At 41.7% G+C, this 20,452-nt stretch overlaps 2 protein-coding genes across 2 annotated transcripts; one reads left to right on the top strand and one right to left on the bottom strand.

The window, feature by feature from the left end:
• Window positions 1-11,283: 11,283 nt before the first annotated feature.
• LOC131244377 (purine permease 1-like) lies at window positions 11,284-12,750 on the top strand. The gene is made up of 2 exons (XM_058243996.1): window positions 11,284-12,041; window positions 12,392-12,750. Exons 1-2 carry the CDS (start codon window positions 11,298-11,300, stop codon window positions 12,719-12,721), a joined length of 1,074 nt encoding a protein of 357 aa, XP_058099979.1. The 5' UTR covers window positions 11,284-11,297; the 3' UTR covers window positions 12,722-12,750.
• Window positions 12,751-17,786: 5,036 nt separating this feature from the next.
• Window positions 17,787-19,840, bottom strand: LOC131242555 (purine permease 1-like). Its single transcript, XM_058241274.1, has 2 exons — window positions 18,993-19,840; window positions 17,787-18,642 (listed from the first exon to the last, which is right to left on the bottom strand). Exons 1-2 carry the CDS (start codon window positions 19,734-19,736, stop codon window positions 18,316-18,318), a joined length of 1,071 nt encoding a protein of 356 aa, XP_058097257.1. The 5' UTR covers window positions 19,737-19,840; the 3' UTR covers window positions 17,787-18,315.
• Between the last annotated feature and the right edge of the window lie 612 nt (window positions 19,841-20,452).

Genomic DNA, 20,452 nt, shown 5'->3' with positions numbered 1-20,452 from the left:
GGCCCCACCGATCATCACAGAGACGACCCCTGCGCATGCGTAACGCACGGGATACGTCCGGACATTGCCCGGTTTCTCCGGCCATTGTGCGGCTTTGGGGGCTATCGTACCACCAATCCGGACCGTTCAGATAGAGCACAAGCCCAAGCCTACCCTAGCTATACTGAAAGATTCAAAGGAGAAGCTGTCAATCATCCGAAAATCTCCTTCAAACGCAACAGATTTGTGTTTCTTCCGACTACGAATTAGAGTCAGTTGTGTAAACGGACTCACTTACGCACGCCCGTACTATCTTTAGCAGCAAAGGAGGCTCCTTTCCACGGTCCTTTCACGTCTATAAAGAGACAAGAGAGAAGAGAGAAAGGGGATCTAATCTGGGGGGGACGTGAGCAGCCATGGAGGCGTGGAACAGGCCGACATCAAGAGTGTTTTTCTTCCTTTTCTATTTTTTTGTTTATTTCTTTCCTTTAGAGAGTCTTTTAGTCCCACCATGTCTATGATGGGCTAAACCTTTTAGCTAGGGCTAAGAGGTGAAGCTTGTAACACGATGGGAATGATTCTACGGCTCTGATTCATGTTGATGAACCTTCTGTTTGATTCTAGTTTAATTATATGGAATACTTTCAGTTTTTAATGGTCTGTTGTGACTAAAATTACAATGGGTCTGCGATAGCTTTGAGTATTTCTTCCTCCTTTTGATGTTTATGACGTCAGGAAGCCCTGTTGTTCACTATCGTCTCTTAAGCATGGTTGGATGACGGTACCCTTCCTAACTTTCATACATTGTTGATTGGTTGGTAATTAGTTTAATTCTGTTGTTTACTTTGTCTCCTGGGCATGGTTTGGTGATAGATTCCATTCTAATTCATACACCTTTTATCTCTTGAAAACTATATCAAAGGAAGTTCAGTTGATTTTCATGGTTATACCCTTCAACTGGATGAAGATGAGACTCTAAGTCCAGTTGAATTCTTGAAACAGACATAAGATCTCCCTGATCTCTACAAGTGGATCCTCTGAATCCCTAGTTTCCTACCTCTAAATTTTTTAAGTTTTACATTAATATTTCACCATTATTCTTCAAATTATAAACAATTTAGATTTCATCTTAGTCCAAGTTTAATTCTACCTAGTTTCAGATAACGTACAGGTTTCAGTCCCTTGGGATTCGATCTCGGTCTCACCGAGTTTATTACTACATCACAACCCTATACTTGGGGAGTGAATAGATTTTTTTTCTCTCTTTTATTTTTTCACAAACTCTACATGGGCGCTTGAACCCATGGCCTCAATGTTGAGACTCACTTTGACTATCACTAGACCATCGATTAGAATCCAGCCCTTTGAAGGTAACTGCGAAGGATAGCGAGTGTACGTTGATTAATAGGCAAAGCCATTAGCAATAAATGCTTGACTGTTAATGTCTTAAGATAATAAGTGCCTTCTTTTGCCGCGGAAAAAAAAAAAACATGTGGATAATGTTTTTTCATAGTATACGCATCTGGACAGGTGGCCATCTTAGCCTACTATTTCAGACCATTAGTTTTTTTGAGTCTTTCATGGTAGATTGTGTCAAGCACGAAAGCAACTTGAGATCGAATCGAACAAATAATAGAAATAAAAAAAAATCCAAGCAAATACACATAATATACAAATTTTACGTGAAAAATACTAGTAGAAAAAAATTATGACACAAAGTGACAATCAATTCACTATAATCAGGAGAAGGTTATAAGAGATGCAATAACTTACAATAGAAATCACAACTTTTCTTTCAAAATTTTTGAGTATTCGTGCTAAGCTCCAAAACCCCCATTCTACTGACCATAATCACAATTAAAATGGTATTGTACACTCTCTTAAAAGACTAGAAACAAAACCTGCATTTACACATTCCATTGATCAAACTGATGAGACCGTCGGTCGGACCAATTGGAATCGACTCACATACCCTTAGTCAAACCGAAAGCATGCAAAAGTAGATAGTGTGCATCTAAAAATTCATGACCGGCCCACTAATTCGATTAAATCTAATAGGACACTAGTCAAGCTGATATAGGGGTCTTCTCTGCATTAGGATTAATGACACTTAATCAACAATCTCTACAATGGCTTTAATCTTCTAACTCCACTACTTCAAGTTGATACAATCATCTCTAATCATCTTCAAAGTAATGTCATCATCGCTTTATGCACGCTCTGACTTCATTTCTTTTTTACCAAGTTCAGATAAAGCGAGCAAAAGTTAAACTTCTCTACGGGAACAACCTTCGTAAGCATGTCTCTCAAATTCTCGCTAGTGTGAATCTTCTTAAGAGTGACATCTCTTTCCTCTAACATCTGACGACAAATATTAATGTGTCTAGTTCTGAAGTAATATACTGAGTTCTTTGCCAAATTGATTGTGCTCTTGTTGTCACGATGCATAGCCACAACTTCCTGCTAAAGTTTCAACTCATTCATTATCCCTTTCAACCAAACAACTTCCTTAAATGTTTCTGTCACTGTCATATATTCATCTTCAGGAAAGTGCAACCACAAATTAAAACTTACTAATACCTTCACCCGCTAATACAAATGAGTAACTAGAGGTCGACCTTCTATCATGCACATTCCCTATATAATCTGTATTAATGTACCGTACGAAATTCTCCTCTGAATTTTTGAAAACCAAGATGTAGTCCGTCATACATCATATATAACAAAGTGACCATTTCACTGCTTCCTAATATTGTTTGCCGAGGTTTGACATGTATCTATTCACAACACCAACTTTATATGAAATTTGCGGTCTAGTACAGACCGAGGCATACATAAGACTATCAATCATGCTCAAGTAGGGCACAAGAGACATATATCAATTTTCTTTATCTAACCTAAGACATAATTTTGAAGAAAGTTGAAAGTGAGCAGCGTAGGAAGTACTAACCGATTTTACATTTTTTACTTCAAACTTGACTAAGACATTCTCAAGATATTCTTCCTTAAACAATCATAGCCTGTTCTTTTCCTTTACTCTCTATGTATATCAACACCGAGAGTATTCTTTGCAACTCTCAGATCGTTCATCTCAAATGTTTTGGATAATTAAACCTTTAATATGTTGATTTCAGACAATTTATACCTTACGATAAGCATATCATCACCATAAAACATCAGAATAATGAATTTTATGTCACTCAGTATTCTACAATAAACACAATGTGTAATGCACTTCTGATAAACCACTGACTTAACATGAAAGAATTAAATTTCTTGTACAACTGCCCGGCGACTATTTCAGGCTATATACCGACAACCTCTTTAACATACAAACTAAATTCTCTTTTTTCCTATACCTCGAACCCTTTAAGTTACTTCACGTATATTTGCTTTTCTAGTTTCTTATGTAAAAAAACGTAATTTTCACATATAACTATTTCAATTTCAGATTATATTAGGAAACTAAAGTCAATACAAATATGATAGATATTTTTTTTACTACTGGCATGAACATCTCACTAAAGTTGACACCCTCCTTATAAGTAAAACCTTTGTTACCAATTTAGCTTTGTACCTATCCAATTTCTTTCGATAAATCTACTTGCAATCGATCACTTTTTGCCCAATGGGTAGCTCTCACATTTGGCTTTTGTACAAAAAGTCTATCTCATCATGCATTGCTATCATCAACTTCTCTGCATCTCTATCTTTCAATGCTTCCTGAAAAAATAATGAATTCCCCTTATTTGTAATGAGAACAAATGTAATATTTGAGTCATCCTTGTATCTCAACAGTAACCCGTGATCACTTGGTTGATTTCTCACAATTGGTAATTAATCCACCTCTTCTTATATCCGTTCTAGCAACTCAAGTTCTTTAAGTATTTCACCCTTGTCTGTTTCAACATCAACAATTAATTTTTCCATTTCTTTATGTTTATCCTTTATCAAACTTGACGTCCCGGCTAAATATTATTTTTCATGAAATCCGATCATATAATCTGCAACTTTTCACCCAATCACCATATCCGACAAAAGTACACTTCTTAGCCCTTTGGTCTAACTTCTCTCTCTCAACTGATGGTGCATGAGAATAAGCATCACAACAAAATATTGACAACCCTAAGTAATCAACTATCTGACCACTCCAATCAATAATTATAGAGGGAGATCGATTTACTAGGAAAACATGAAGACGACTTCAACCCATAGCTCCTTGCCTAACATAAAATATAATATTTTAGGCCCTTTCTAAAAGAGTCTGATTCGTATATTCAGTTACACCATTTTACTCTGATGTATGCCTTACTATACTGTACCTCGCTATCCCCTTACTCTTATAATATCGGTTGAATTCCCTTAAAGTAAATTCATTGTCATTATTTGTATTCAGAATTTTCACTTTTTGACTTGTCGGATATTCAATCATTAACTTTCAAGTATTGAAAATGGAGAAAATATTATATTTATGCTTCAGAAAGTAAACTCAAAATCTTCCTAAATAATTCGTCAATGAATGTAACAAAGAATTATGACCCTCCTCCAAAAACAACAAGCACCGACCCCTACACATCCAAATGCACATAATCTAGCTGATCTTTACTAGCATTTTTCTCAACTTTAAAGCGTAGCCTTGATTATTTCTTATACATGCAATGCTCAAATATATCTAAATAAAAATTTCAAAACTAAAAATTAAATGACAATTGAATCCAAAATTGAAGTATATCCAAAGCTTAAGGGGCTCACTACAAGAAACAGTGAGGATAATGACCTGCATTGTTGAAACATTCATATGGCCCACCCCACACACACCCACACACTCACATCATAATGGATTTTCACCACAATGGGTATTGAACCCATGACCTCATGTTGAAACTCTTGTGAACTGATCCAATCATCTTGTGCATCACACCACACAAAACAATGGAAGAGTCACCCAAGAACCTCCAAATTCAAGTAGCAGCCTGCATAAGAGTTGGATCAGCCTATTACTGTGGCCTCAATTTTTATGGTAGGGTGACCCTCCTGGATGGGTCGGATGCAATACACACACTAGGGTGGGCCCCACATGCAGCTAGTTGCATGATTTTATCATCTACGACTAGGTGCAAGTACAAAGTAGCACAAGATTTGTCTAACAGGATGGAAATTGTAAATGGAAGACTTTTGGCACATGTGCTCATCTTTCGGAATAAGAAAATATTAAAACTTTGAGTTTCATGGACAGACCAACTACCTTTGAAATATTTCATACTGATACTTTACACAGAGTTCCATTGCAACAAATGCAAAATCATCCATTTGAAAATAATTGTCAGCGTAGGCCTGCACAATCTGTTCAAAAGAGAAGAAATTAGACTATGATATCATCTCTATAGATCCGAAAATTACAATGTGAAAAATGTTTGGAATGCATAATAACTTTCTAACAAGGATCTAATACAACACTAAATACCATGGAAGAGAGAACTTCATCCCTTAATACATTTCGGTCCTCGTGAGATTCTAAAGTTGAATTGATATGCTATATTTTACTAATGGATCCGAAAATAAAATTTAAAAATTTAAAAAGTGATAGTAGATCATAATGGTTGTTTTCTTCCTTAGCTTCTGTGTCCTGTTTGCTTCATTTTCTCTTAATATAATTTCTACTTTCAAAAAGAAATTAAAAGAAAGACAAATTTCATGAATCCCAAGTGCAATGCTTCTCTCCGACATTTTACCAAACAGCCTCAAGGCATCATCAATGCTACCACAGTTGGCATCATTATTGTAAGTATAAGAACCAAAAATCATGCAAATCGAGATGAGGAAAATGCATATCTTTTTTTTTTAATAGAAAAGAAAAAGAAAATGGAAGGGTTGAAAATTTTAACTGCAACTGCATTGGTGATCAAATTGCCAGTGCGAACCCTCGGATTCCCATGGCAGGAGAAGCTGCATCAGACTTGACAAAAAGAACGCTCATGCTCCTTTTTGAGAAGAAGATTGAGATGGAGAAAAAAAAAAAAAAAAAGATGAGGAAATCTCTTGAACAAGAGAAAGAGAGCCCATGAAAACGAGTTGCTTCTTCTTCCTTGTTGGGTCGAGAGCAGAAACTCCATTGGTGTTGTCACTGCAGCAGTAGAAGCGTCGAAGGAGCAGAGTCGAAGCGATCTACTTCTTCTCCACTAATTAATTTTAAAAAAAAAATCAAGAAATCAGATCCGTCACTAGAAGTAAGAAATGCACGGACAGTTGAGATCGAAGACGGGGATTGGATTTGAAGAAGGAAGTGGAATTGAGAGAAGTACTGGCCTTTGGTTCATCGTCAAAGACGGAGACAAGATCGAAGCAGAGCAAGGCATCTGGAGGCTGCTGTGGTGAGAAAGCTACTATCGATTCGAGCTGGGAGTCTAAGACTCCGAATCTGGAGAGAGGGACGCTCTCCCTCTCCACCTTCTTCGCCCCAACGAGAGAGAGAGAGAGAGAGAGAGAGAGAGAGAGAGAGAGAGAGAGAGAGAGAGAGAGAGAGAGAGAGAGAGGTGCAAAGAAAGAGATCGAGCAGAGAGGGAGAGGCGCAGAGGGGAGAGGGAAAGGACCGAAAATGAGATTACGGCATTTGCATTTTGATTTAATAGGGACCTTTTTCTGGCGGCCAGATTTGGTTTCCGCTGGCAAAGGGTTCCACTAGTTTTGCCCTCCTAACGGTGATATTTATTTGGTATCTAACATTCATAGTGGTCATAGTGATGTTTATTTGTCATCCAACTTATTCATAAGTTCACACAGACATGGATCAAAGGATAACACAAATATTAGCTTGATCCAAAACTTCAGTGTCCTACGTGAATTTTGCAACGGCAGGTGCGCACTTGAGCTTTGGATATGCTTCAAATTCTATGCTCATGCCTTAGAATGAGCAGGTCAATCAGATGGATGGCATGGATAAGACACATACATTACAGTGGGCCCATAGAGTTTACTAAGAAGTGTACTGGTCTGATCTGATGGGGCCAACCACTGATGCGCTCCCGTCCAGAGCTCCAGTGGGAAACTTGAAGGACGATCCTAACCTTTTAGTTTGTCGACTTGTTAATAAGAGGAATACAGCACGTTTCGTTCCAACCCTCATCCGATTGACTGGAACCCGAGGGGCCACTCTATTAGTGACGTTGGGAAGTAGATTTCACAAACCCTGGACATTATACATAATGGGTAGTAGTCCATTTCGTGTGTGGCCCAGTAGACCAATGGTCTAGATCTTCGAAGCATCGACCAAGCTTTTTCCACCAGGTGATCTTCAAGATGGGACTCGTTCTTTACACGGCTTGGACGTCCTGCACATGGGACCCACTGCGGGGAAAAACATTGTAGCATCATGGGCTTCACATATTATGGTTGGATGTAATCATTCTTACATTGTGAGGTTCGCCCTTACCTGAGGTTTTATTGAAGGGAAAATAACCATATACAACTATGCATGTTAACATACAATATTTTCATTTTCAGCTGAACTGTCTTTGTATATAAAATCCATTGTAATTTGTGGGCCGTCTCATTAAGATGACCTGGTATGAAGACCAGGACGCGGTCTAACCCAGAGCCTCGCAAGCTAACTCTTTTTTTTTTTTCCAGGTAAGCAGCCCCAAGTTCGATCGGTACTCTTTTGAGCGGTTGCCAGTACAAGCAGGGCTGTCCATTGTCCGGGCTGGCCCATATGGCTGAAAATATAATTCTAGGCCCGCGGTCAGGTAAGGGCCTAAAATATAATTCGTTTAATAATTGGGCCGGACTCTGGGTCTGTCTTTAAGCCCATCAGCTCGGTCAAAAAAATAAGGATTTCAAAGGCATTTTTTTTTTTCACATACGATGCATGAGAGGGTAATGAACAGATGAGATCTTGAACATGGGTGTCTGAGCTCGGGCACAAGCTGTGCGTAACCATTACAGGCTTGGCCCGGGGCTTTCGTTTTGACCCATCAGAGACTCAGGGCTTAGGTTTCACTTTGTGGGCCGGACTTGGAGAGAAATCGTCCCGGCCCAAGCCAGCTTCGTTGACATAGGTACAGGAAACGGATTGCGTGGTGCGACCTCGGTGGTGTGTTGACGTCACCAAATTCTATGGGGGCCGTCATGTTGTATGTGTTATATACAAACCATTCATACATTTGGAGAAATCTTTTTTAGGTTTGAATCCAAAACTGGGACAGATCCAAAGCTCAACTGGACCACACTACAGAAAGAAGTGGGGATTGAACGTCTACCATTGAAAACTTCTTGGGGTCACAGAAGTTTTGGATCAATATAATATTTGTTTTTTTCCATTCATCCAGGTCTGTGTGACCTTATGAACATGTTGGATGGAAAATAAAATTCATGGTGGCCCTAGGACGGTTTCAACAATAGGAATACTGTCCGCACTTCTTTTTGTGGTGTGGTCCATTTTGGCATTGGATTTGCTTCATTTTTTTGTCTCATGCCTTAACATTATGTCTTCAAATGGATGAACAGAATGGATATAACACATAAATTATAGTAGGATTCACGGGGCTTGTAGACCTCAACACACCATTGAGGTCGGTGGTGTGTGGCACACCACGTAATCAGCTTCAGTAGGTACAACACCCCAGCTCCATGAAACCCACTGGGGCGAGTGTGCCATTCACGGTACAGTCCAGAAATCAACTCAATATAAAACTCTAGGCAGAAACAATGTAAAATCACACCCAAAGCCTCCAAGTTGACGCGCTGTGGCCCACCTGAGATTCTGATCAGGTTTATCCACGGAGTACACTCTCAACATTCAAACCTGATAATATACTCACACCATGTTCACTGCACACAGACCTATATATAGTTAGCATCCCCTCCCATTTTCCTTTTCAGGTGGCCCATCTTTGTTGTTGATCGAGATGATTATTGGCCCAGATCGTAACCTCAAGGTTTCACCTGATGGACGGAGTGGATGTAGGACACATAATCACGGTGGACTTATAGACGCCGCATTCAAAGAGGTGTTGTAGCGATTAGTACCGGTCAAGCTGAAACGTCGTTGACGACACTGACGAGGCCAAGAGGCTCATTTTAGTTCGTTCTGCTACTGCGGCGGCTCAGGATACAGCGTAATCTCCTTCTAATGGGGCCCACATGCTAAAGATGGCCTGAGGATTTGAACCGTCCATATTCAACGAGTTTCTGAAAATAGCTCTGGTGGTATAGATTCCACAACGTGGACGGTCCCGATCATTGGACACTCAGCAATTGGGCACCAGTGGGCCACAACTCATGCTGGTTAATTCCTTGTGAAGCATCCTTCGGTGGTGGTACTAAGATGTGTCCCACCAAATTCGTATTTTTCTTTCCTGGGGTATCTGATCATTTTCTTTATAGTGGACCCTAGATTGATGGCTCACGGTTGAAACTCATGCTGATCGCCAATCCTGGCCGTCAGTTCTCCCCGCTGAATGCCCGCACTTGAGATATTCAGCTCTTGAAGGGCAAAATATGGACGTCTGGGGCCATCGGATCATGTTGTTTGCAATGATCCACGTCCAACCTATATTAAAAAATTAAAAAAATTAAAAACATAGAAATCGCTAGTATCTTCAAATCTAGAGTAACCAATTAGATCAACGGTATGGATCACCAGACTGGGGCCCCATTCGTGTGGAGTTTGGTGTCTAGTGGCTGTTGACATGTCTTTCAGTTATTCCACCCCTTTTGCTTTTTATCGTGGAATTTAATGCATGGGTTACACTGGACCGCCTACAATCCAAGGGTTCAGCTCCTTTTGCCGAAGGAAGCAAACTGTACTAAATTTCCTTTGGTGTGGGTTCAGATGTCCCTCTGCCACATCATTGATGTGGGACCCAAAGTTGCAGAGGGCCTGGTGGGCCCACCCTTTTGGCCAATTGTGGAACTTGATAACTTGACTGGTAGAGAAAAGTGAAGGTGGGTTTGATGGTCAGTGATATTGACTATTGATCTGATGGGCCCCACTGCAGAGAGACCATTCACGGTGGGCCCAACTGATTAATGATCTTGACGACTGAACTGTAGGCACCACTTGTACAAACTGGAACCGTGTATGATGTGCATTGTCCTCGGGTGGGCTTGATCATGTGATTCGTTGAAAGTTTTCGGCCCCAGCTAGAGTTCCAGACTTGTTTGCTTGCCCCACTTTCCACTATTCAGATTCCGTTGTTCAGTGATACAGACCATTGGTTTTTGTTGTCTAACCAGGGATAGACCATTGGTTCAAAATTCTCTAGTCTATTTCAATTGAAGGTGGACCATTACTGTACTTTTCTGGTTAACGGACTTTTTGCAGACTACAAATCTAAAGGCTGGGCATGCGTGATCAATCCACTCGCTAGAGCTGAAAATTATTCCAGTACCGGTATTCATTAAGAAAGAAATTGGTTAGGCAGGTATATATTTATTTAGTATTATAGCGCACCAATTTCAAGTTAGTTGTATTGGCACACTTGGACTGTCCAATCCGTTGATCTAGACTGTTCATTATGGGACAAAATTAACTATCTCTCAATGGTCTTTAATATGGACGGTTAAGATCATTTACATAAAAATAGGTCCAATCAACAATTTGATCCATCTGATTTTTAGAGACCACAACGGATTGATTACGATTTTAAAGTATCACTTTTATTAGGAAATTGTAGTCATTCCATCCATGGCTTGGAAAAAGAATAACTATAGAAAATTTAGCCAAATCAAGGACAGATTGGATCTCCTAATAAATGCTATTCTTGCATGCATGGTAGTCTGATAAATGTGTTCTGGACTCAATGGACAGTTCAGATCTTTCGTTGCGTTGTGTAAGTGAACTGAACCAACTACAAGCAGTATAACTTACAGTGCTCTGAGAGCAGTGGAGCATTTCTCATCTTTATTAAGAAGAAGACAATGATTGTAGTCAATGGTCAAGGAAGACCGGCTAATATCCCTTGTTCTGGGCGGCTATCTCTTGTTTTGTGCAGTTGTTTGAAGTGGTTTTGCTGTTTCCGTTTATATATATATTTATGTTCCTTTGAATATTTATGTATCTTTGTCCTTGTACGTGGTCTGTTGACGGTGGCTTACTCTTTTGTTGTAAAAGGATCGATATCTTCCAACGTGTTCTCATTGCTATGAAGGCCCGCGGCTTTAAGCAGTATGCGCTTGGGCCAGTACTCATGCTCTATGCGCAGAAATCTCTCCGAGGTTTGGTGAGCAACCAAGATCACTCAAGACTGCATTTTTTTTCCGTGGCCCATGTTTTGATGCACGATTCATTTCAATTGCAAAAGATAAGACAAGAAAGAGAGATGGCCATGCATGTAGAGAGAATCGAGGGAGGAGTCCCAACATCACCACCAAAGGACACCCAAAAACGGACCATAAACTGGTGGATGATAGCCATTAACTGCACCTTCACAGCGGTGGGGACCATCTGCGGCCCACTCCTCATGCGGCTATACTATCTCCATGGCGGGAGTAGGAAATGGCTAACCAGCTGGTTGCAGACAGCCGGTTTCCCTATCGTTCTCCTCCCACTCTCCATTCTCTACATACGCCAACGGGCTAGTGGGATGCCATTCTTCGCTGAACCCAAGCTATTGATGTCGAGTGCCGTGATCGGCCTCCTCATCGGTCTCGATAACTTCTTGTATTCTCTGGGGTTATCTTTCCTCCCCGTCTCCACCTCTTCTCTCCTCTTTGCCACTCAGCTTGCTTTCACTGCTTTCTTCGCTCTCATCATTGTAAGGCAGAAATTCAGCCCGTATTCGGTCAATGCCGTGGTGTTGATGACGCTTGGTTCGGTACTGCTCGGGATCCGAAAGAGCGGCGACCGCCCTCCAGAAGTGTCGAATGGGGAGTATTTGCTCGGTTTCATTATGACTATTGGTGCAGCTGCTTTGCTGGGATTCATACTGCCATGCACGGAGCTCGCCTACGCCAAGGCTAGAAAAGCAATCACTTATCCAGTGGTGTTGCAGTTTCAGTTCAACACGACCATGTTCGCCACCATTTTCTGCACCATTGGGATGATTATTAACAAGGATTTTCCGGTAAGGAATCACAAACAAATGTATAACCCTTTACTCAAAGCCTTACTAATGGGACTCGTACAAGCAAACGTGAAAACATGATGCGCATGTGAAGCATCCAAGCCACTCATCATCTTGCTAGTTGGGTGGACTAGATATGTACAAACAAAAGAAATGGGTAGTCGAAATTTGAAAATTCAACCCACAAGGAAATGGCCCACGAGATAACTGAACTGACCTGACATTTGGCCAGGGAACCTATACGATGAGAGGCTGAGATATTGCACACGTGTGTCATGTTGGCACTTGCCTCTCTTTGCTTTCACATATATTAATTATCTTTCTTTACTAATGAAAATATTTTATTTCAGGCGATTGCTAGGGAGGCAGCTGCATATGAGCTTGGGGAGGCAAAGTACTACCTGGTGCTGGTTGGTGTTTCAGTAGCGTTTCAGATGGTATTCGTGGGAACTCTCGGTATCATCTTCTGCACTTCATCTCTCTTCGTCGGCGTCCTCAGCGCCACTCTTCTCCCTTTCACGGAGATAGCAGGGGTCATATTCTTCAAAGAGAAGTTCATAGGAGAGAAGGGAATGGCCCTGGCTCTCTGCCTTTGGGGCTTTACCTCCTACCTCTATGGTTCGTATAAGTTGAACAGGAAGCAAGAAGCTCAAGAAAAAGAAGAATCCAAGTACCCCTAAAAATCAAACACAACCAAAAGCGAATCCAAGAAGCCCTAAAAAATGGTCAAGGAAGACCGGCTAATATCCCTTGTTCTGGGCGGCTATCTCTTGTTTTGTGCAGTTGTTTGAAGTGGTTTTGCTGTTTCCGTTTATATATATATTTATGTTCCTTTGAATATTTATGTATCTTTGTCCTTGTACGTGGTCTGTTGACGGTGGCTTACTCTTTTGTTGTAAACCACCTGTCAATGTATGGATTCCCATTCCGTGTCATCTCAACCTGATCATGAATAGAAAAAATAGTATTCTGGTCGTTTCATCCTAATCTCATTGTTGAGAGAGTCTTTAGATAAGGGTTTTTCTTTCATGATAAATTCATAAATATTGGGGACTTTTGGAGCAAAAACCCGAAGGTTTGCTAAGACCACACCGTAGGAAACAGTAGGGATTACACACCTACCGTTGAAAACTTGTTGCGGCCACAAAAGTTTTGGATTAATTAAGTTAATATTTGTGATTTTCCCTTCATCCAGGTCTGTGTAACCTTAGGAACAGATTGGATGGCAAATAAACAGCCTGGTGAGCCTTAATAAGGTTTCAACGCTGGGCGTCATTATTCCCCCTGTTTCCTATGTTGTAGTCCACTTGAGATTTGGATCTCCCTCATTTTTGGGCTCATGCCCTAACTGAGCTCGCAAAACAGATTGCCGGCGTGGATAACACATGCATCACGGTAGGCCCCATAGATCTTAGACCAGGCCCTGGTGTAGGGATATCTCTGGAGACAGGAGTGGCCCGCAGTCTGCATCCAACCAAGAGCTCTGTGGAGCCCACCTTCCTGCTTGACATCCAATCCATCCATCAGTTCTTGAAACTCATATCAGGACATGAGCCCAAAAATGAGTTAGATATATCTAAAAAAGTAAGCCACATCATAGGAAACAGTGGAGATGGAAACACCCAATATTGAACTCTCTTTTTTGTAGCGAGGGTTGGAGAGGGTTTACTGCCTCTCTAGGTGAGAGGAAATGAGAGGATAGTGAGGGTTTACTCCCTCTCACTAGTCAGTATGTGCGCAAGGGATGCGGATTGCTTGGTGGAGCCTACTGTGATGTTTGTGACTAATCCACCCCGTCCCCCAGTTTCTCCGGATCAATTTAGGTGGTGGGCCCTATAATGAGGTAGATCCAAAGCTCAAGTGGGGCGCCACATGACACAAAATAGTAAGTATTGAACGAACATTGTTAATGAGCCCACTATAATGTTTGTGACAAATAGTCCCAGTCCACCAGTTTTACCGTATCATTTTAGGTGGTGAAGCCAAAGATGAAGTAGATATAACATAGGAGCCCACCATAATGTTTGTGACAAATCCCAGTCCAACAATTTTACCACATCATTTTAGGTGGTGAACCCAAAGATGAAGCATATCCAAAGCTCAAGTGGGCTGCCCAAAAGGCAACAGTGATGATTGAACACCCACCATTGAAACACTTGGGGCCCACCATTATATTTCTGACAAATCTACACGGTCCACCAGTTCACATGGTCATTTCTGGGCATGAGACAAAAAATGAGGTAGATCCAATAGTTCAGTGGGCCACATGTCATGATACAGTAATATTGAACAGCCACTATTGAAACATCCTAAGCCCACAGTGATATTTGTGACAAATCTGCCTCCAACAATTTAGCCACATATCATTTTAGGTAGTGAGCCTAGAGATTAGGTAGATCCAAAGTACAAGTAGAGTGGTAGACGAGTTGAACCCATTCAAGCTTGGCACAGCTCGTCTCGACTTGGCCATTAGCTAACCCCAACTCGAACTCGGCTCGGTCCCCAAGCCTATCTGGCAAGATCGGCTCGGTTTGGTCAGCAGCTCGGGCTAGTTCGAGCTTGTGGTACATTTTATCAAACACATATAATGCATCTTCGATTTCTCAACGAATGCAAAACAATAATAACATTTTACAGGTATTTCATCAAACACCTGGAGAGCAACATCAAAATCATATAACCAATGAGCAACATCAAAATCAAACACCCGGTGTATCCATTCCCTCCTCACCAACACTTCGTTGAGTCATTTCATCAAACACTCAGTGAGCAGCATTCATATAAAAAAACCAAGTCACCTAACTGATTCGATTCGAGTCGGTTCGAGTTGAGGTTCGATCCGAGTCGAGTCGAGCTCAGGCAAGCTTGAAAGTTTTTCAAGCTCCAAAAACCAGCTTAACTCGATCCAAATCCAATTTCGAGCCGAGGTGAGTCGAGCTTTTCCAAATCGAATTAAGCGAGCTGACCAAGCTAGCTCGACTTGCGTACAGCTCTCAGAACAAGTAGGCCACACGGAAGGAAATTTTGGACGTTAAATGGCCACCATTGAAACACGCGGGGCCCACAGTTCTAACAAATCCACAACTCAAGCTCAGGTCATGCATATTGTTCACGGTCCATCACCAGCCCAGGCTTAGGTTTTACTTTATTGGCTGGCCTTGGACAGATATCGACGGTCCCAAGCCCAACTCATTGAGTACAACAACCAAGTTTCGTGGAACTCATGTTGTGGCGAGTGTGACATTCACTCCGTCCATCACGTCTGATTAGGGGTGTACACGAACCGAGCTAGCTCAGTTAGCTCGTTCGACTCGACTCGAAAAAGCTCAATTCAACTTGGTTCGAAGCTAAGTTAAGCCAAGTTAAGCTGATTTTTTGAGCTTGAAAATGAGTTCAAGCCGAGTTCGAGTAGGCCACAGCTCGACTCAATTCAGATCGAATCTAGCTCAAATTGAACTTGGATTGAACCAGTTTGGTGACTCGATTACTTTGCCATTGATGTTGCTCATCAACTGTTTGATAAATTGACTTAATGAAATGTGGCGGGTGGCAAGGAAGGTTTAGCCAGTGGCAAGCAAGGTACGTACAATAAACAAATACCTTTTTTCTCTCTCTCTCTTTTTTTTTTTTAGTTTCTATGTTACTTAGAAAGTGTTTGATAAAACACTTGTAAAACCATTGCCTCTGTTTGTAAAATAGTGAGTTTTTGAAGTTGCAATTCAGGTGTTTGTGGAAATGCCTTAATGGCCAACTCGACTCGATCTTAGCTCGAACTCGGCTCGAGTTGGCCCGAGCTGCTGACCAAACTGAGCTGAGCTAGCCAGTCAAGCTTGAGGACCGAGTCAAGTTGAGTTCAAACTGAGGTCAGCCGGTGTTCGAGCCGAGTCGAGCTGAGACCGGCTCAACTCGGTTCGACTTGATATACACCCTTACGTCTGATGCACCTTCTCAACTAGTCGGTACAGTCCAAAAGATCAGCTCAATTCAAAACTCAGAAGGAGAGCAATGTAAAATCAGCGCTGCGGCCCACCTGAGATCCCGATCGCGTTTTTCAATGATTAAATTTTCATCACTCACATCTGATGAATAGGTGGTTGAAATATACTCACACCATGTTGAGCCCACTTGGCATCTCCACCCATTTTCCCTGTTGTGTGGCCCATCTAGGATGTGGATCGAGATTATTGGTCCAAGTCGAAAATATGAGGGTCCACCTGATGGACGGAGTGGATGTAGCATACACAGTAACGGTTGGCTCATAGATATCGGGTGTTGTACACGCCGCATTCAAAACGGTGCGGTAGCGATTTCCAGTCAACCTTTGTTGACGTTGACGACACCGACGTACATTCGCAGATTCATTTGCCGGGAGACGGACGAACTAATGTAAGAAAGTCCAAAAGGCTCATTGTAGTTCGTTTTGCTACTCGCAGCGGTTCCGGATTCAGCGTGTATCTTCTTCTTCTGCGGCCCACATGATAAGATAGACTGAAGGTTTGAACCGTCCATACTGTAACTAAGATCATAGATAAGCTATTACTTCTTTATGAGATATCAATAATTAATCTAAGCCTTGAATTTAAGAGTTGAATGTAAACCATTTAAATTTTCTTTTCATTGTTATAAATTGAATACGGATAGTGACGACAATACTCAAACTTTCAGCCTTAGTTTCTGAAGATTCCACAACGTGGACGGTCCCGATCGATCACTGGACCACTCAGCAATTGGGCGCCAGTGGGCAACAGCACATGCTGGATCCGTGCGAAGCATCCTTCGCTGCTGGTACTGAGTTGTGTCCCCGGAAGCGGATTGGCTGGTGCACATCAGCTATATAGCTAATGTATTGAAGTCAGCAAGTTCTGTGGATCTTATCATGAGGTATTTGTTATATCCAAACCGTCCATCCATTTTACGAGTTCATCATAAGGCTTGAGACGAAAAATAAGACAGATCTAACCATCAAATGGACCACACTGTAAAGTAGACGTTCAGTCCCCAACTATTTTTTTTCAGTGTCCACTTAATCTTTGGATCTGTCTTATTTTTCATATTAAGCCTCACGACGAGCTCCCCAAATGAACGGGCAGTTTTGATATAACACAGAACTTGGTGGCGTCAACGCAACAGCCAGATCGGTAGTGTGTGGTATGCCAGCCAATCCGTTTCCGCGATTGGTGGCCCGTGCAACACAAAGCTTTTCATGCATGTGATATCCACTCCGTCGATCATTTGTGCCACAACATCTTATGACATAATCGAAAAATTAATGGCGATCCAAAATTCAAGTGATCCACACTAGTGGGAACACTGGGAATGGAGCCGCCACCATTGAAACTTTCCTTGGGCTACAACAATGTTTATAAGCCATCCAACCCATTCATAAGGTGGACCCACTACAATTAAAGGAAAAACCTAATATTAGCCTGATCAACTTTAGTGGGCCCAAGAAAATTCCACCGGTGGTGTGCCCCTTTTGATGCCGACCACGTATAATTTAATTTAATTCCTGTTTTTTAAACTTTGGATTGATACTTCGGCAAAGTGTGATGGATGACAATAGCAACGCAATTAAATTTGCATACGTGGCATTGAATTAAATCTAATTAAGCTGTCTTATGGGTCCCAGTTTAGATGTATAATAACCATAAAATATGCTTATTTCAATATTTGATCATTGGATTTGTGGACATTTATTGGACGGTTAAAAATAAAAATACATTGTCCTATTTGAACAAACAAATGTCCACGAATCACAGGTTAGGATTGTTCATTCAATCTTATTTTGGGAGCAACAGTGGGGTCCACAATTTACTTGGTTTAATTTGAGGTAATGTATGCTGCGCATCAAGTGTCATACGCTGCCTGAGTATCATAAAACTCCCAAAAAGCTGCTGGAGAATGGACCAAAGATCTGACTTCCGTAACGGATAGATACATACATCCTGCGTAATCTGAACCGTACAAATCGTGGGTCTATCTCTAAAACCACATTGCTTGGATGATCTTCTTATAGCCAAGGAAGGAAGCGGTATGAAATTTTGATAAAAGCATCTCAATATCATAGTTAACATTTCTCTTTCATCATGGGAGAAGAAAAAAATACAAAAAAATAAAAAATAAAAATAAAAAAAGGAAAAGAGAGAAACCATAGAAATCAAGAAGGGGCATCCACGTACAGTTACAGAACGTCTATGAACTAACTAAGAACATGCACACACATCTTGATTCAGAAACATTAGAATTCGGATTTGGTTGTGTTTGATTTTTTGGGCTATTTGGATTCTTCTTCTTCTTCTTCAGGTGCCTGCGTCTTGTTCAACCTGTAGGAACCGTAGAAGTAAGAGGTGAAGCCCCAAAGGCAGAGAGCCAGGGCCATTCCCTTCTCTCCAGTGAACTTCTCTTTGAAGACAATGACTGCTGCTATCTCCGTTACAGGAAGGAGAGTGGCGCTGAGAACGCCAGCGAAGAGAGATGAAGTGCAGAAGATGATACCGAGAGTTCCCACGAATACCATCTGAAACGCTACTGAAACACCAACCAGCACCAGGTAGTACTTTGCCTCCCCAAGCTCATATGCAGCTGCCTCCCTAGCAATCGCCTGAAATAAAATATTTTCATTAGTAAAGAAAGATAATTAATATATGTGAAAGCAAAGAGAGGCAAGTGCCAACATGACACACGTGTGCAATATCTCAGCCTCTCATTGTATAGGTTCCCTGGCCAAATGTCAGGTCAGTTCAGTTATCTCGTGGGCCATTTCCTTGTGGGTTGAATTTTCAAATTTCGACTACCCATTTCTTTTGTTTGTACATATCTAGTCCACCCAACTAGCAAGATGATGAGTGGCTTTGATGTTTCACATGCGCATCATGTTTTCACGTGTGCTTGTACGAGTCCCATTAGTAAGGCTTTGAGTGAAGGGTTATACATTTGTTTGTGATTCCTTACCGGAAAATCCTTGTTAATAATCATCCCAATGGTGCAGAAAATGGTGGCGAACATGGTCGTGTTGAACTGAAACTGCAACACCACTGGATAAGTGATTGCTTTTCTAGCCTTGGCGTAGGCGAGCTCCGTGCATGGCAGTATGAATCCCAGCAAAGCAGCTGCACCAATAGTCATAATGAAACCGAGCAAATACTCCCCATTCGACACTTCTGGAGGGCGGTCGCCGCTCTTTCGGATCCCGAGCAGTACCGAACCAAGCGTCATCAACACCACGGCATTGACCGAATACGGGCTGAATTTCTGCCTTACAATGATGAGAGCGAAGAAAGCGGTGAAAGCAAGCTGAGTGGCAAAGAGGAGAGAAGAGGTGGAGACGGGGAGGAAAGATAACCCCAGAGAATACAAGAAGTTATCGAGACCGATGAGGAGGCCGATCACGGCACTCGACATCAATAGCTTGGGTTCAGCGAAGAATGGCATCCCACTAGCCCGTTGGCGTATGTAGAGAATGGAGAGTGGAAGGAGAACGATAGGGAAACCGGCTGTCTGCAACCAGCTGGTTAGCCATTTCCTACTCCCGCCATGGAGATAGTATAGCCGCATGAGGAGTGGGCCGCAGATGGTCCCCACCGCTGTGAAGGTGCAGTTAATGGCTATCATCCACCAGTTTATGGTCCGTTTTTGGGTGTCCTTTGGTGGTGATGTTGAGACTCCTCCTTCCATTCTCTCTACATTCATGGCCATCTCTCTTTCTTGTTTTCTCTCTCTTTCAGTTAGAAAAAGTAGTGAGAATTAGAGAAGGGTAGAGACTCAACACTGCAGTCTTGAGTGAGTTTGGATAGTGGGAGGAAAGATGTCTTTTATAGAGAGTTGGGCTTACATTCCTTGGGAGCCTATGAGAAACTTTCCACATTCAAATTCTATGATTAAAAGAAAAATGAACGGTCAGCAACGAATTGATTAGCCGTCGTCTTTGAACATTGACTGCATCTATGTGTATACTTCTAAATGCAATAGTACAAGAAGACTGGAATGTCGGAATTGATTAGCCATCTAAATGCATATTTGTCGCCCCACTGGGGCCCACATAAGAGATGACTGGAATCTCGACCGTACATTCCAAGGTTAGAAACTTGAACGGATTGGATTATCATGTCCATCGATGCGTGTAGCTGAGCGTGGATCCCTGAAAGAAAGTGCTCAATGGGTCGTATTTTAGCTAAAAAATCAACGGTCACGATCATCCCTTCTCTATGATTACTGTACCATATAACTTTCAAGATGTTGCATAGAGAATGTACGGCTCCGATCCTCCAACCATCTCTGCATGTGTGGTTCCAAGGGGCCTGGGACCCACATGCTGCTGATCCCCACTTCTTATACGTAGTCAAGAGATTGTTCCTAGACACTTGAGGGCATCAACCGTGGCATACAGAAATAGGTAAAGAGGGTGGGGCCCA

The sequence above is a fragment of the Magnolia sinica genome, chromosome 4 (genome assembly GCF_029962835.1).
Source record: "Magnolia sinica isolate HGM2019 chromosome 4, MsV1, whole genome shotgun sequence".
Classification (NCBI taxonomy): domain Eukaryota; kingdom Viridiplantae; phylum Streptophyta; class Magnoliopsida; order Magnoliales; family Magnoliaceae; genus Magnolia; species Magnolia sinica.
This window is presented reverse-complemented; position numbering and strand designations above follow the sequence as displayed.

Coding starts and splice junctions, on each gene's coding strand:
- LOC131242555 (XM_058241274.1), bottom strand. CDS start 19,736: ATGGCCATGAATGTAGAGAGAATGGAAGGAGGAGTCTCAACATCACCA. Junction 18,643..18,992: donor TTATTAACAAGGATTTTCCG/GTAAGGAATCAC, acceptor ATTTTATTTCAG/GCGATTGCTAGGGAGGCAGC.
- LOC131244377 (XM_058243996.1), top strand. CDS start 11,298: ATGGCCATGCATGTAGAGAGAATCGAGGGAGGAGTCCCAACATCACCA. Junction 12,042..12,391: donor TTATTAACAAGGATTTTCCG/GTAAGGAATCAC, acceptor ATTTTATTTCAG/GCGATTGCTAGGGAGGCAGC.